This window comes from Scomber japonicus, chromosome 15, assembly GCF_027409825.1.
Source record: "Scomber japonicus isolate fScoJap1 chromosome 15, fScoJap1.pri, whole genome shotgun sequence".
NCBI lineage: Eukaryota > Metazoa > Chordata > Actinopteri > Scombriformes > Scombridae > Scomber > Scomber japonicus.
Genome location: NC_070592.1, coordinates 23,978,461 through 23,994,889, shown reverse-complemented (window position 1 = coordinate 23,994,889; position 16,429 = coordinate 23,978,461). Strand labels below are relative to the sequence as shown.

General features: G+C 42.1%; 1 protein-coding gene across 1 annotated transcript; it reads left to right on the top strand.

Annotated features, from left to right (window-relative positions):
• The first annotated feature begins 929 nt into the window (after window positions 1-929).
• On the top strand, window positions 930-11,582 carry khdrbs1b (KH domain containing, RNA binding, signal transduction associated 1b). The gene is made up of 9 exons (XM_053334007.1): window positions 930-1,320; window positions 3,649-3,770; window positions 4,968-5,084; window positions 5,490-5,636; window positions 8,179-8,312; window positions 8,474-8,708; window positions 9,168-9,235; window positions 9,608-9,666; window positions 10,260-11,582. The coding sequence occupies exons 1-9, from the start codon at window positions 1,227-1,229 to the stop codon at window positions 10,361-10,363; spliced, it is 1,080 nt and encodes a 359-aa protein (XP_053189982.1). The 5' UTR covers window positions 930-1,226; the 3' UTR covers window positions 10,364-11,582.
• Window positions 11,583-16,429: the final 4,847 nt, after the last annotated feature.

The window sequence follows — 16,429 nt, the reverse complement described above, 5'->3', positions numbered from 1 at the left end:
CTGTCTATCTTATACTCGTCAATTTTATATTATCTCTAAGTGATTAATTTTTTTTGGAGAATATGCTTAAATCTCTTTGTGATAAAAAAATTAAATGTTATTCCGTAACTGAGATTAAGATGTAGTAATGATACAGTTACACAGACAATACCTTCACCTGCTGGACCTAATTACATAGGTTATATTATAGTCAGGCCTAAAGGTAAATTTATAAAGGAATTTACACTTAAAAAAGCATTTTAAAAAGATAATTACTCCCTTCTACAATTGCTGTAATGCTTCTAATTCTATGCAACACTGTATACATCAAAGGAAATATGTCAGCTAAATATGCCTATAGGTATAAGAGACATATTTTCAATATGATCATTAATAAATAACTTTTGAGCTCTTCTGGCAGTTACACACAAGTTACAGCCTATCTTAAAATATAAATTTTGTATGAAGTTGTCTACTGTCTTCAGAATCCAGCTGTAGGGAACTTCAATACCTTCTGATCTAGACTCCACAATGGTTCTCAAACTATTTTCACATCAAGCACACCTAAACTGACATTATTTAGATCCCCATAATATTTTATTCCCAGGGTCCCCCCATTTGATAAGATGTTTGCTTTTAGATGTTTTATTACAGAAAGTGTATGAAACCTATGACCACTCTGTCATTGTGTTAATTATAGATGGATTTACAGTGAGAATAAATGAGTGCTATTTTCACTGGGGGCCACCCTGGATCACCCTGAATAATCCCCTGGGCCCTGAGAGAACCGCTGGTCTGGACATTTTTACTTTTACAGTCCTACAGTCCATACATCAGGCACACCCTGATGATCGCCGGATTATCGCTACTAGCGGCGCATTCACACAGCACACAGTAGGCGGCGCCGATCCCGAGAAATACGTCCTTCTGAGCTCACTTCCGTCTAGTTGAATCGGATCGCTATTCTTCCAGTCTCTCACCGCTTTTGTTCTCCCATTTCCATCCTGCCAGCGCTGCTGCAAAGAGGGAACCAACCGGCCGGGAAAGCACACAGACTGAAGAGTATCGGACCCTTCCGTCGCAGAAACGCCCGGTAGCCACATGCAAAGCGCCGTCCGCACAGAGGATACGCGGCACTCCGTAGTTACATAACTGGACTACTTTTTTTTTTTTCTATTATTGTTGGGGTTTTTGCACGCTTTTTTTGTTGCACCGAAACTGACTGCCTCCCCCCCTCTAAACTCAAAATGGAGAACGGCGACAAATACCTCCCCGAGCTGCTGGCGGAGAAGGACAGCCTGGACTCGTCGTTTACGCACGCCATGAAACTTTTAAACGCAGGTAAAGTGAGCTGACTTGCGGTTTATTTTCAAGCCAGTGAACCCGGTGCATGCAGTGAGTTTAAGCGGGGCTACGTACGGCTTATAAACGCACCTTTAAAAAAAACCCGCACACCTCCACGCTGTAAGCACCATGTGTTTGCGGACGGGACGGACTGCCCCGTTCAACCGCAACATACCCCGCACACACCTTACTGCTGAATATGTGTAGCTTATGTGATGCATATTGGAGCTAATAACTCTGATATTGGGGAAATAAGCTAAAGCTAACGAGGCGCCTCGCGAAGAGACACGCTTTCAAAAATCGTTCTCTCAGCAATTTCAGTCCCTCCTCAGGCAGCTTCGACGTGTCGAGTTTAAACTCTGACTCTTGTTGTTGTTTGTTGGTTGTTGTGGTCGTTTGTTTTCGCTGCTGAACCCCTGTTGAGCTCGTTGTCCGGTGGCTGTGTGGCGCAGCAGGCTATTAAATGTGCGCCAGTAACAGTGACAAGGGGTCACCTCGGTGCTTTGAAAGCCGAGTGAAGAGACGGTGTGATTGGGGAACCTCGGTCCCGTTCTTTGTCGGCCGCTGCCGAAGTGTCCTTGAGCTCTGCTGTCCTGTAGCTGTGCTGCAGAAGGGACAACATTGCCTTTGGTTACAATGTTTATCCTGTGGTCCTCAGCGAGCTATATCCTACTATTAAAATCTTTGTTATTCCCAGGGACAGCACCTATATCTGAAAATTAGGGCTGTCTATTGACAATATTGACGTCGTGGTATGAGCCTAGGTATGGTTTTATCGTGATAGCCTAAGTGTTGTCTTTTTCTGGTTTTAAAGGCTGCATTACAGTAATTTTCTGAACTTGCCTAATTGCTCTAGTTGTTAATTATATTCACATCACTGATTACGATCAAAAAATCATATTGTGAATAAACGTAAACGTACCAAGAGTTATCCCTACAATATTGTTGAAATGTCTATCAAGGTGTTTGCTCACAGATATTCTGATGTTTGAGTTTGTCCATATCGCCCAACCTAATAGAAAACTATCTCTATATGATGTACTTACATCGTGGAATGATACACTGAAAGTCTTGCCAGGAGTAGCCTACCACAATTCCTCACATGGCTGACACTGATAATATAGACCATAAGATACCATAGGTTGGCTATTGACTGCTATGGCTAGGTGAACTCAAGAATTGTAAGTTTAGTGGTTATTTTGTTTTGAGGCATTGTTACCCATGTGCTCTGCCAGTGGGTGTTAGTCATTTACTCCAAGCTGGTCTTTTAATTAGCTGCTCCGGTCAAGTATCTTGGGTTGTACCTCTCCCTGTGCTGGTCATGAATAAGGTGGTGTCTTCGTGCTGAAATCTAGGCTACATCTCTTGAAAACGAAAGTGAGAATGATCCAGAAAGACCAAGTGTGTCAGCGTGTGCTGCAGGTTCAACATCTACTCAGGCTTCTCCCACCCATCTGCAGCTGGTAGGCTGGGGTGTATCTGACATGTTTGCACATCGTAGGCTCAGGAGTTGTCATGGCCAGGAGTGAGGAGGTGGTTTGAGGACTGACGGGCGCTGCTGGTGCTGTTCCACTTGGAAGAGAGAATAGAAGAGTAGCAGAGTAGCAATTACACTTAGTATTTTCTCCATTTGTGGTTTGAAAGGTTTGAAGATTTGAGCTGCGATGTCCATCATAAGTTCTCACAGCTCAAGGTGGTGTCCTCGGATGTCTTGTTTTGCTTGATCAACACTAAACACAACAACCTAAAGATATCTAGTCTTCAATGCTAAAACAAAGAAAAGTAGCAAATCCTCACATTGAAGCTGAAACCATTGGATGTGTGAAGTTTCTGCTTGAAAAATGACTGAATTTACCTGATTTATCAAAATACTTGCTGATTATATTCTGTCTATTGAGGTAATGCCTATCAACTAATTGTTTAGGCTCCATTTGTAATGTTGACAAGATCGCAGCAGGTGCCAAGTACAACACATCTGTACTCTTTCTTCATCTTGTAATATTGGTGTGCACCTTTTGTTAGGGCAATCAGTAAACACTGATTTGGTGATTTGTCAATCAAAAGATTTCAAGTTGCCAAGGTTGAAATAATATTTTTTTTAGAGGTCTACGATTCCTTTTCAATGACTGTACTTAATGTTGTTAAAAACCTGCTTCACAATGAAATGTAACCTTTTTAAAAACCTTTTCGAAGACAGTTTTTGACACGCAAATCTCCAAGTCGATGCTCACCTGGTAGTGTTCTCCTCATGACTGCTTTGCCTCTTTTTGAATTCTGTTTGACTGCATGAACTCTGCCTGAAACAATGCCTTTCCCCCCTTCTAGAAATTGATAGAATCCAGAAAGGCGAGACTCCAAAGGAGGCAGATGCATACCTGGACCTTTTCACAACAAAGAACATCAAACTTAAGGAACGTGTGCTCATACCTGTAAAACAGTACCCGAAGGTGAGCTGTCTATACCCCTGTTTTTTCCATCCCTTTTCTTCTGTCCTCTATTTTTTTCCCCCCGCTGTGAACCCCTCTCGATTTAATTTATCCTGCAGCCGGGTTTCAATTACACAAAGCTGTGGGGTTACTTAGGAGTCTCAAATTACTCCTCTCAACCTTGATCTTTAAGCTCCAGAGTATAATTACAACCGATACTGGCATGTTTTTAAAATATCACTAAAAGGATCAAAATGTTAATATTACTCTAGTGAGGATAGCTCTGCGTAATTCAAACTGTGCTCAGTAGATTGGATCCTCTCCTCTGTTTGTGCTCTGTAAATATTTCCATTTCGGAGTGAGGTCTTTATCATGTAACCTCAGGTGTATTCATCCGTGTCAATTCAATCTATAGCTGGCTCCGACTTATGGCTACATTGATTTTATGGCATGTGCAGAACAAGAGGAAGGGTTTAACCCGGCCTGTCAAACTCAACCAACACCGTACTTGTAAAACGCTTCATTTGCATCATCGTTAGTTATTTGCATCGGTGTGGGTCACTTGACCGAAGCCAAATTTAGTACGCTTTTTTATCGTTTAACAAAAAAAAAAAATAGAATACCCTTACATTTAAGAAGCTGTACTCGTTCTAACAAGAATAAGATCTATAGATGTTGCCCCATCGTGAGCATCAGATCAATATGATGTAGGAGTCTGGTCTGTGGGGGTAAGACAGCCCCTCTGATCTCCCAGACTTAGTTTCAGTTTGTGGAATCAGTCCGCTGTAGCAGGGACGACAAAACTAATAAGTGTTTTCAGATTCCGAAAGCCGCTTTTACAACCCCCAGAGGGACGGCTTCGTCGAGGGCAATATTTTCTGCTAGACGTGTTTGACAGTGACAGCTAATTGTAGGACACATCATGTACACACAGTAATTGCTTTGTTCCAAGGTAGATGAGGTAAAGATTGCAAGTTTTGATCACAAGTTTGCTCTGGCTTTGTGTTTCGGATCATTGTAGTGAATAGTAACAGATAGTACTGCAGTCCTCAAGGGCTTGTATCGACCTTCTCAGGTAAACACGTTACTTAAAGCTTCGGTTTGTGTACAACAAGACCCCAGACAGTGATGGCCCCTTTAGTTTGTTGGTATTAAACTTGCCCCTTTCCCCTATTTTGACTGTCAGGCTAATTTTCTTCTGTTTTGTTTCACTATTAGTTCAATTTCGTGGGGAAGATTTTGGGACCTCAGGGCAATACAATCAAACGTCTGCAGGAAGAGACCGGAGCCAAGATCTCTGTGCTGGGGAAAGGATCCATGAGAGACAAATCCAAGGTAAAATGTTGTTTACACTCACACTTAGACACACACATCTGGCAGGAGGCACCTGTGAGAAGGGTACCTCAAGCTATAACACATCTGGCTTGTGCTTAAGAGGGATGGCAGGCAGAGAGCCCAGATGGCCTAAACTCTTAAGAAAGCACAAGCTGACAATAGCAAAGACAAGGGCATCCACACACCGCACATCTGTTCTAGGACTCTTTAGGATAGCCCGCTAAATGTATTATCTACCAGTCTGATGTGATTATTAAGCTATATACTGTAAAGGAAGACACTAGCACACCTACGCCTCCCTCTGAGCTGGATGAAATGCGATTACGTCCTGCGTAATTTATTTAATTTTAGCGTGCAGTTCCCTTTTGACTGACTGACACTCTTGCAATGCTGCCCTTGTTTCAGGAGGAGGGGCTGAGGAAAGGAGGCGAGCCCAAGTACGCCCATCTGTCCATGGAGCTGCACGTATTCATCGAGGTGTTCGCCCCCGTGCCCGAGGCCTACCTGCGCATGGCACACGCCATGGAGGAGGTCAAGAAGTTCCTGTTTCCTGTAAGTTTGACTTAATTGGCTTGTTTGTGTTATTGAAAATGATGATATTACTTCAGTCTGTAAACTGTCAACAACTCTGATAAACAATCACATGTTTAGCACTTGTGATGTCTTAAGCTTTCTAAGAGAAAAAAATATCCCATAGCCTCACTTGTACAATGAAATTAAACTAATAAGTAAACTGGTGCAGTTGTGACAATAGCTTTGACAGTTGGACAATACTGACAAAACAAGAGCTGAAGCAAATTGTGTCACTTATTATTGTCATTCAAAACTATGTTTCATAATAATCTAATGTGGAAGTTGATTTATATATTTTTGTATTTTGGACTGTTGGCTAAACAAATCAGGCAATTTGAAAACATTGCTGTATGCCCTTTAAAATGGGACGTTTTGCTCATTTTTTTCAGTTCACAGACAAAATTGATAACCAGTTAATCAAGGAGATGATTGAAGGATGAAATAATGACTTAGTTGCAGCCTTAACTAGAAGAAAAGTTTTATAGTTCTGTTGTTTGTAAGTAAGTTTTTTGTCACTGTTTATTTGCACACAGGTTTGTGAGTGTAGTTCTTATATATTGCCATTTCCTTAAGTTTACTTTAAGAGTAGTTTGAAAAGAAAACTTGCTCTTGATGTAAAACCACTGCTTTCTCTCCATGCTCCATGAAAATAATACCATGCCATGCTCAAATTCACACGACAACTTGACAGCTGTAATAGCAGGGGTTACGAGAATATTAGGATCTAAAAATGGAGTCGGCGGCTGAGAGACCCTGCTGAAAGTGTTCCTGTGTAATCGACTGAGAGTGTATGTTTTTTGGAAAGGTGGAGCCAGCTGCAGCATGTAAGTTAGACAAAGCTAAGGTAGAAGGAGGGGGGGGGGTGCCCAGCAGGGACAGCTAGAGGAGATGGAGCGCTTATTTACCTGCAGCAAATACACCTTGCTGGCACAGTCCAGGCACGTAAAGCAATCAGCTTAAGAGGAGGAATGGGGTCGCTTTCACTGTGTCAGCAGGGTTACCCCATCATCTGGCCCGTCTGCACGTCTGTCATCACTGCGTCTCGTTCTTTAGGGAGAGAAAGAGAGAGAGGGAGCAGAATCAGGCGTGGAGCTGTGTAGCTCCCAGACAGATGCGTGGTAAAGTTCACCCTCTGCGTCCCACACGTACTTTATTGGTTTTATGTCGAAAGATTCTTGAGCGCGGGCCAACCCCCGGTCTGCTGTCAGAGCCCAGCTGAAGCTCATAGCGCTTTAACAATGGCTGCCGCCGAAGCAGGCCAGAAGGCCCTGGGGTTTGTGCGATGCCTTATATTTTTTAATTAGCGTGCGGGCTGTCTTTGTAGAAGGAAAGAATAATTTGGATCAGAGGGCGAGATGAATGGGCCGATGAACCAGTTGCGATGTTGGTATCGGTGCGTTATGTAAAAAGCCGTCCCCTGCAGAACCTGTCATTACAATTTAAGGCCGTAATCTGTCAGGCTTGACGCCGGGCCTTCATTTGGAATCGGGCCATATTTTTAATAAATGACTCCTCAGAAAAACGAATGGATGTGATACGTCGGTGGAAATGTTTTATGTATCACTCGTTCGCTTCTGCCGAGGGAATCCGGGAGGCTTTTGTTCCTCTTCATCCTTTTTCTATCCGTACGCTTGTATATGACTAATGAGAGCACAAACACAAAGCCCGCAGATGCTTTTATATCTTCGACACTGTGATATTTATTTGATAACTTCTATAAAACACCATTCCTAAGGAAACTCAATCTGAATACCTGGACGGGGTAAAGTCGTGTCAGTTCTCCGGCCTTTTAAATGCAGCTGCTCAGGCAGCCGCTCCTCGCCTGAGAAGAATTTCTAATCAGTCAGATGGCTTGTGTTTGCTTGCCATTGCCTTTGCATATTCTAGTATCTGCTTGGGTTTTTTTTTTCCTCTCCCTTTTTTCACCATCATTAGAGCTCTGTCGCCGTTCCAGTGCAGGGTCTGATTTATGAGAAAGAATTGATTAGGTCACAGTGCAGCTCCTCCGATTGCTCCCCGAAGAAAGCCGTTGGATTGCGTTGCAGGATTTGCGCTGCTCAGACAGGCGGCTTGACTAATCCACCTCCAATGTTTCTGCAGATAAAAATAAGGTAACCCGTTCATGCAGTCACACCAGGCTTGTCCAGAAGTGTAGGGAAGGAAGGGATTTACATTTTGTGCATGATGTAGAGGCACACAGGAAGGCAGGGAGTGTGGATGGATGCTTTCCAACCACCCACTTCCTCGACCCCCCTCATCCCTCCCTCTCTCTCTCTCTCTTTAACACTCTGAGTCATTGGCACTGAGACTTTTTCTTCCACTTGCTCTGTTAGCCATTAGGCTTTTGAGCAGCTCCGTAATTGCGCTTCACTCTTTAATTCATCACTCTTTCTTCCATGCTGCCTCCTTTTTCTTACAGCTTCTCTTTTTTTTTTCATTTGTATAACTTCACTCTTTCCGTGTCTTGTTTTCTCACACTCACTCCTCTCTCTTTTTTTTGTGTGTGTGTGTGTGTGTATAGGATATGATGGATGATATCTGCCAAGAGCAGTTCATGGAGATGAGCTACCTGAACGGAGGCCAGGAGCACGGAGCCCGAGGCAGAGGGGGCATGCCAGTCAGGGGCCGCGGAGTCCCCCCTGCTGGAGCACACAGGTGAGGAGATGCGCGCGCACACACACACACGCGCGCCCCTCTGGCAAATCTAAATGAGTTGAAAGACTAGTGAGAGATCATCACCAGTGACTCATAAGAAATTCCACTTATGTTCAGTGTCAATAGAAAATGAACACAGTTGTAACTTCAATGTTTTTCAGGGGTAGGGGGATGCCTCCTCGTGGTGCCGGTGCCCGGGGCGGCGTAAGTCGAGGCGGACCAGCCAGAGGCGGCGCAGTGAGGGGCGCCCCGTCAGGCCGAGGGGGACCCCCATCGGCGCCCTCAAGGGGAGCTGCGGCACCCCGCGCCAGGCCCCCCACTGGCGGACCCCCCCAGAGGATGGTGCCACCCCACCAGCACAACCCTGCTGCAGCCGCTGAGAGCTATGACGAATATGTAAGTACAGCCAGTGGAGAGTTTTCATTTATCCATTTAGTTTGTGTGGTCAAATGCAACACAATGTTGATGTTAACATACAAATAAGTGAAATACATCTTAAATGAGATTTTGATGGGGTTATACATAATAATGGTAGTAGAGGACCATGTAGTGCAAAGCATAGAGATGTGAGTGTTTTTGCTGATGTGCTGCTGGCAGCTTTGACGCAGTTGAGTCTGACCTCTCCAACCTCTCCTCTTGTGGGGACTCGGTTAGATTTGAATTGCTCGTCCGTCACAGGAACAAGTGATTTCAGATGCTTTAGACATAAGGTGGTGGTGGCAGTGGGGGGGGGGGGGGTTGTAGTGCGTCTGCCTTAGTACAAGTGCAGCACATCAGGGACATCTTGACATTCATGATTCATGAACAAGCCTCTTCTTACATCTCACTCCTGTTTCTGTTTCCTCCCCTCTCCAGGGCTACGACGAGAGCTACACAGAGCCGGCCTACGAGTCATACGACAGCTATTACAGTCAGCCACAGGCGTGAGTGAATCAGATGTCTCTTCGGTTTTTCACCTGCTTTCCCACAAAAAAGAACACACATCGCCTAGTTGCTAGTTTCACTCAAAACAGGAGGGAGGGGGTTCGAATGCAGAGAGACTTTTCTAGCCACTTCTGCACAAAATTCCGACATAGACGGTGTTTCATAGTACGGCGGTGTTATTTAGGAGAACCAGCAGGGACCCGAGATGTTCCATGCTAGAGAGCCAAGCTTTGATCTTATTCGTGGAAGCCAATTATCATTCCCCTAGATATTACAGTCAGCAGCTTCTTGATGTTTTTTTTTTTTGTGTGTGTGTGTGTTAAGACTAACAGATTTTTTTTCTCTTCTCTCTCCCTGTTTTTGACCATCAGAGAGCCAGAGTACTATGACTACGGACACGGAGAGACCACAGAGTCATACGAATCATACGGTAAACATGACATCATATTCACTGTCAGTAGATGCTGGATGTAAAAAGTAACATACAAGGTGAATGCTAGTTCATGGTGTACTCCGAAGGTCCTACTTGTTATGAATTTGTTCATAACATCGACTGATGGATTTTTAAGAATATATATAACACACTGCTCAAATGAACGGAGTCTGAAGCTATTGTTAGCCCACTTTATGACTTTTTATTGCTGCAAGACTTCAGGTTAACTTTCTGGATCAGCAGTTAAAATGGGTTTCAAAGTCACTAACATGATTTTTTAAAAGTAACTTGTGGAGTTTTTGACCACTGGTAGCGCTATTGAGCAATGTTTTATAAGTCGGATCGAGTGGGTGACACGATAAACGTAGATGTAAACAATCAAATAAATATTTAGCAAAACACATTTGTTTGACCTCAAGGATTCGTACAGTGCTTCTGCGTGATGAATGCTGACTGTTAACGTAACAGTTTTTCGTGAAACCTCCACAGGTTACTGTATTGTCCACTAGCCTGAAGGGTTGTCAGTAGTAAACCATGAAGCGGTTTGAATGAACATTGAGAGGTGTAATTATTTGAATGTGTGTCTTTAGGCCAGGATGACTGGAATGGGACTCAGCGAACAACTGGAAAGGCGATGCCCCCCTCCAGAGGTGCCAAGACGCCCTACAGGGAGCACCCATACCGACAGTACTGAAGCGGACACGCCACCCATAACGTGTCGCCCTGACTACCGCCTGTCTACCACGGCAGCTGTCGCTTTAAGCAGCCCGGCAAAAGTAATTGTCCGTTTTGTCTTTGGTTTGGTCTTTTTTCCTACATCGGACTTTATACGAGAGAGAAAATTGGGAACTGAAAATCGGAACTGTTTTTTGAGATTTGACCGCGACCTCCCCCACCCACTCCCCCCACCCCTACTTTGTCGCACCAACCAACCACCCATCCACCCTACCAACCAACCAACCAAAGCGGCTTTTAGATGGGTTAGAGAGGAGAAGTTGGTGTCCTTTTTTGTTCCTTTTTTCATTTGAGTTTTTGTTTATTTTGCTGTATTTTTTTTCTCTGACCCTTTTTACTCCCTTCTGGCTTTTTTGCATTGTTAATCATTAATTTTTTAACTGTTTGGAAATAGTCATTTCTAGTGGAAATAGTGGCTCATTACCCACTTGTCTAAGGAATCCATTATAATTGTTTTTTAAATACAAAGAATCTGTCGAGGGTCAGTTGCAGATTCCCATTTAGGCTACATTTCAAAATTCTGTTAATATAGCCGAATAAAAGACCTTTTAAACTTGTAATATAGAAAACAAAAAAAAAAACTTAAATTAAGTGAAGGTTAAAGAATCAATGTTAATGGAAATCAGTACAATTCATTCTTGATGATGGTTTGTTTTTAAATAGTTCTAAAACGTTGTCCATTTAGATTTAGGCAGCAATATTTGTCATTGTACTTAGAGTTTTGAAATATAGCCCTAATAGACACTGTTGAGATGGACTGTCCTCATATCCTCAATTTGTTTTACATGTTAAAAATTAATTTTAAGACTCTGAAGACAAAATGTTTAATGAGAACATGGCCAAGAGATGGCCTCCTGTTATGCTAAAAACAGTTCAGGTCTTCATTTTGTGATCTGATTCTCTATAAACTGCATGCACAAAGTACACCAAGAAGGATTGGGACAAAAATCTCCACATGGGTCTTCTCTTTCTATAGAGAAGGGATCCTGCAGCTCAATCCGAACTCTTGTACATATTTTAAAACATCCTAACTGTACTTATTCTGCCACTAGTATCTGTACCCTCTCCATAAAATGCATTATGCTACATGTGTAAGCTTGCCTAAATAGGTTACTAAATCTGTCCAAAAGATGTTTTGCAGCAGTTTGTCAATAAAGCTTAGTTTGTTTTTTATGAAACTTAACTTGCTTTATTTGTTTCCTGTCCTAGTAAAATCTGAAATGACCTTTTTTAAACAACCTTCAGCAGTCAGATGTAGGTGTTTTCCTTTGTTTCTCATTCAAAACCGCATTTTAAATCTAAATGAATGTATTGACGTCTGAAGACTTTAACCCTACTAAATGATGTCTTGATTGATTATCAAAAGAGCACAACTTATTCTTTCTCTCTCTTTCTATACTTTTTAAAAAGGACCCAGAGGTAAGACCTCTAAAATAACCTGGATAGCTTCCTAATGTGTATAGAGTTCTAAAGCATTGAATGCCTGGGTATGTATAAGACTTTTTCAATCCTCTTACCTGTGGTCGTAATCGTTAATGAGAATTGCTTTTATAGCATCTGAAAATTAACTGAATTCAAACCACCATTCAGGTCTAGGCTTCATTGTCATGAATGACGCTGGCGCGATGGCTACTTTAGTACAGAGTAATGGCAGTGCAATGGAGAGGATGGTTATAACCTAGAGAACTCCACTGTAAAGGTAACCTAACCCTAAATGTTTAATTTCGTAGTGTGTTTATCCATTGACATAAACTTGCTGGTAAATGCGTACAATTTCTTAAAATATTATTACAGTCATGGCAACAAAAAAGAATCGACTCAAAAAGTAAGAAAAACGTAACTTCCAATATCATACAGTAGTGGATTTTATGTACCAAAATAACTGTTCTGTGTACTAACAAAATATATTATTAGAGTAGTGTTAATGCAACTCTTGCTAAAATGAACAAAGCCAAATCTATGTCAATATCTTCTGTACAGTTGAGCTGCTGAGACTTTTTTTATTTGCAATATATGTAAAAGTTGCTTACTTGTAATATTTCAAAGGTTGTGCCTGTACAAAGTTATCCAAAAAAGAAAAGCTTGAGTTGCATGAGCATATCTTCTCCTGTAGACATTGCATGATTTCTGTCTCAAGTTTCTCCCTGTGTTTTTAGACAAGGTATTGATTTGGGGTTTGTCCTTCCTTCAGGCACAGCTATCGGTCACTGAGTGCCCGGAGACTGACAGTCTGCTGAAGTGAGACCATGCAAACCTCAGGTTGGTCCACCGCCGCCTCACCCTCCCTAACCCCCCCCCCTTTTCCTGAAAGACCATACCGCTGGCTTTTGCATGCCTTCGCCTATTTACCGCATGTCTTTGCCTATTTACCACATGCCACATAGTCCATTACCTTCATACGACAAGCTTTAAAGTCCCCTTCCGCTCAAAAATACATTTACCTTCTTGTTCCTTCAGTTGGATGTCTGAGCTTCACTGAGCAGAATGATGTATGTGCAGAGTTTGATTTCACATTTATCTGCTCAGTAGAAGCAGAATGTTTATCTGAGGAAATTGAAAATCAGGGTTGGGTCTATGATGATTTAAGACATTACAACTAGTTTGACACCAATCTTGGTCCAGTATGCAACTTACTCAAGTGTCATGTGAAGCCTACAGAGCACATACACTGAGAAGACTTTAAAGTGAAGTAGTAGACCTCTTTTATCAAGTTTTTACGCTTCTGAAATTAAATATATCCAAGATTCTGAACTATTTAACGAGGGAGAAGGATGAGATGTAATTTTAAGGATTTGAAACCATATCAGATACACATCATTGTTCCAAGTAGAGTATCTTCATGTCTTTTTAAAATTGATTATTCTACCTTCCAGGCAGCTGTTAGCGTTCATGTTTGTTCAATATGAAAATCAGCTTGCAAACTCGCATGAAATTCAGTATCTTTTGTTTATTTTTTTGTAAAAGGCTCATTTCTTTTTTGTAGCAAGCAGATCTCATTTTGTATTTCCCTGCTGGTGCATTCATGGATACTTAAACAGCTGAAATCTGAAAGTCTGGTTGGAGACAGCAGCCTGTTTAATGCAAGGAACAATCAAAGTCACAACATCTGTTTATACAGAGAACATAATTGCCCCTCAACCCCCCCATGATACCTCATGAATGCAATGCTTTTCTGCAGGAGATATCACCACTGAGGAGGGTTTTTAGTCCCTGCTATACTTTAAAATAAAAAAAGAAAGGCTGACAAATCGCCTCCAGTGATGGATTAGCTTTCTCTAGCAGTAATGTAAAGTCTACACACAATTTGTAGGTAATGTTCTAAAACATTCAAAATCACTGGTATGGTCATTTAACTTTCCCATTTTCCTCAAAGACCATCGCATCATATGAGAAAGTCTTGTAGATGCCTCTGGGCATTTCAGCCTGTGTATCATTATGCAGCAGAGGCACGTTCGTGATATTCACAGCGTTTTCAAAGGTTGGTCGATTCTGATGATTGCCCAGTTCCAATAGTAGTCGCCTTGCTTTTTTATTTTTTTATTTTTTTTGACAGCGCGTGTAAATCAGTGTGTGTGACCGTACTAGCCTTCAGTGAGTCTGTCCGAGGAAAGAACGCGACACTGGTGTCAGTGCGGTCTCAGGGAAAGTGACTAATGAGGATCTGTAGCTCAAGGCTCCCTGACAGAAGGAAAACAGGAGCGGGAGGACTCCAGCGATTTCCCCAAACTGGAACCAGCAGGAGGAAGAGATTTCTCGTGATGTCCTGTCTGTGTCTGCAAGGCGAGGGGAAAAAAGTTAAATGAAGGCTGGAAAAGTAACGCTTGGTGGTCAGACACTGAGAAACCATTATTGGCTTTTCTTTTTTCTTTTTTGTAGAGTGAAGTTGGATAACAAACCATTTAAGAGCCTTTTTTGAGATGTTTTATGACAGGAAGGTCACTCTTGCTGAAAGAATATGTTCAACATGACTATCACAAATTGTTAGACGTCAGCTGATTTGGAACTCGTTGTTCTCTGAAGTACCCTTTGAGTATCTGCCAATGAAAACAATGTGATGCTGCGTGTCTGGACTCTTCAGAAACGCAAGACTGTGGACATGTTAGCTTATTTTATGACAGGAAGGTCACTCTTGTTGAAAGAATACGTTCGTCATGACTGCCAACAAGTTTTAGATATATTTAATCACATTTTAAAAAATCCTGTTCTTTCGTCAGCTGTTTTGGAACTCCTTGTTCTTTGAAGTCCCTTTGAGCTAAACTTGAGTATCTGCCAATGAGAACTATGCGTTGCTGTACGTCTAGCCTCTCTGGAAATGTGAGATTACAGATCAAAAACGTTAGCCTCTTTTTTGAGATGTGTCATGACAAGAAGGTCAATCACTTGTTCAAAGAGTGTGTTCAACATGACTGCCAACAATTTTTAGACATTAGAAAATAAAATCCTGGTCTTCAGCTGATTTGGGGTTTGTTGTTATTTGAAGTCCCTTTGAGCTAAATAGAAGTATCTGTCAATGAAAACTACATGTTGCTTTATGTCTAGACTTTTCAGAAATGAAAGATTACTGAACAGGCATGCAAGCTTCTTTTTTGAGATGTGTTGTGACAAGAAGGTCATCCGCTTATTTAAGGTATATGTTCTACATGACTGCCAACAATTTATCCAGTTATTTCTTCAGCTGAATTGGAACTCTTTATTTGAATCCCATTTGAGCTATATTGGAGTATCTGCCAATGAAAACTATGCGTTGCTGTACATCTAGACTCTGGAAATGCAAGATTACGGAATAAAAACGTTAGCTTCTTTTTTGAGACGTGTCATGACAAGAAGGTCACTCGATTATTCAAGGAATATGTTCAACATGACTGCCAACAATTTTCAGACATTTTTTTTAAAAGATCCTGTTTATTTTTTCAGCTGATTTGGAACTCTGTTTTTTGAATCCCCTTTGGGCTAAATTTGATCATCTACCAATGAAAACCATGTGTTGCTGTACAATGTGTCTGGAAATGCCAGATGATGGAACAGATACGTTAGCTTCTTCTTTTTTCAGCTGATATGGAGCTCTTTGATATTTGAAGTCCCTTTGAGCTAAATTAGAGCATCTGCCAATGCACGTCTAGACTATTTGGAAATACGGTACTACGGAACAAACACGTTAGCTTCTTGGCTTTTGTTGGCCGTCATGTGTGAAGCCGCTGCAAATCAAATACTCCAAGAGTGAGATCTGTGCTCACATAGCTGCTGATTGAAATATTAATGCTCTAATCCAAAATCACCAGTCTCGCCAGTAATTACGTCTCACTTCAGCAAAATGTTGCTTAGCTACTGCTCTAGAGCTGTGCCGCTTGGCAGGAAAATGACCTTTAATTATTATTACAGCCACTGCTTAAAAAAACAGTGGGAGTGGGGGGAGGGGGGGATTGTGCCAAATACCACCTCTTATCTCTCATTAAATTGCTGTAGAGAGGATTTTTGTCACTTGTAAGAAGCTCTGTGTTTACATGTGTCCCCCTTTGGTTTTGTCTCCTCTGCAGTGAAGCCGTGCAAAGGAGCAGCTCAGCATGGAGGAGGTGGTCACTTGAAGCTCTCAGGGGCGCCCTGTTTGAAAGGCAAGGTCCAGCTCTGTTTCCTGGCAGGGTGAAGAGAAGGGGATGGGGGGGGGGCCCTAAGGAACCAGCTGATTTTAACGTCAGGAGAAGATCTGGCTGAGAAAACCGGAACAGGAAGCGAGTCAGCTCTCCGGAATACTTAGAGACTAAGAAAAAAACCCAGCTCCTCACATTCACATGGACTATTTTCCACATTTCACGTCAATATTGAAACGCTGTGCACTATTATCCTCGTGTAATTATTTTCGAAGACACCCACCCGAGTCTTTGCTGATTGCACGCTGCTGTACAGTTTCCGTGGACCACCCCCTCTTTCTACAAATGTAATTGTTCCAGCCTAATTTACCATAAAATGAGCACTCCTGTTATAGTAGGCTGTGAAATTGTTTTTAATTTCTATTAACCCTTGAATTAGA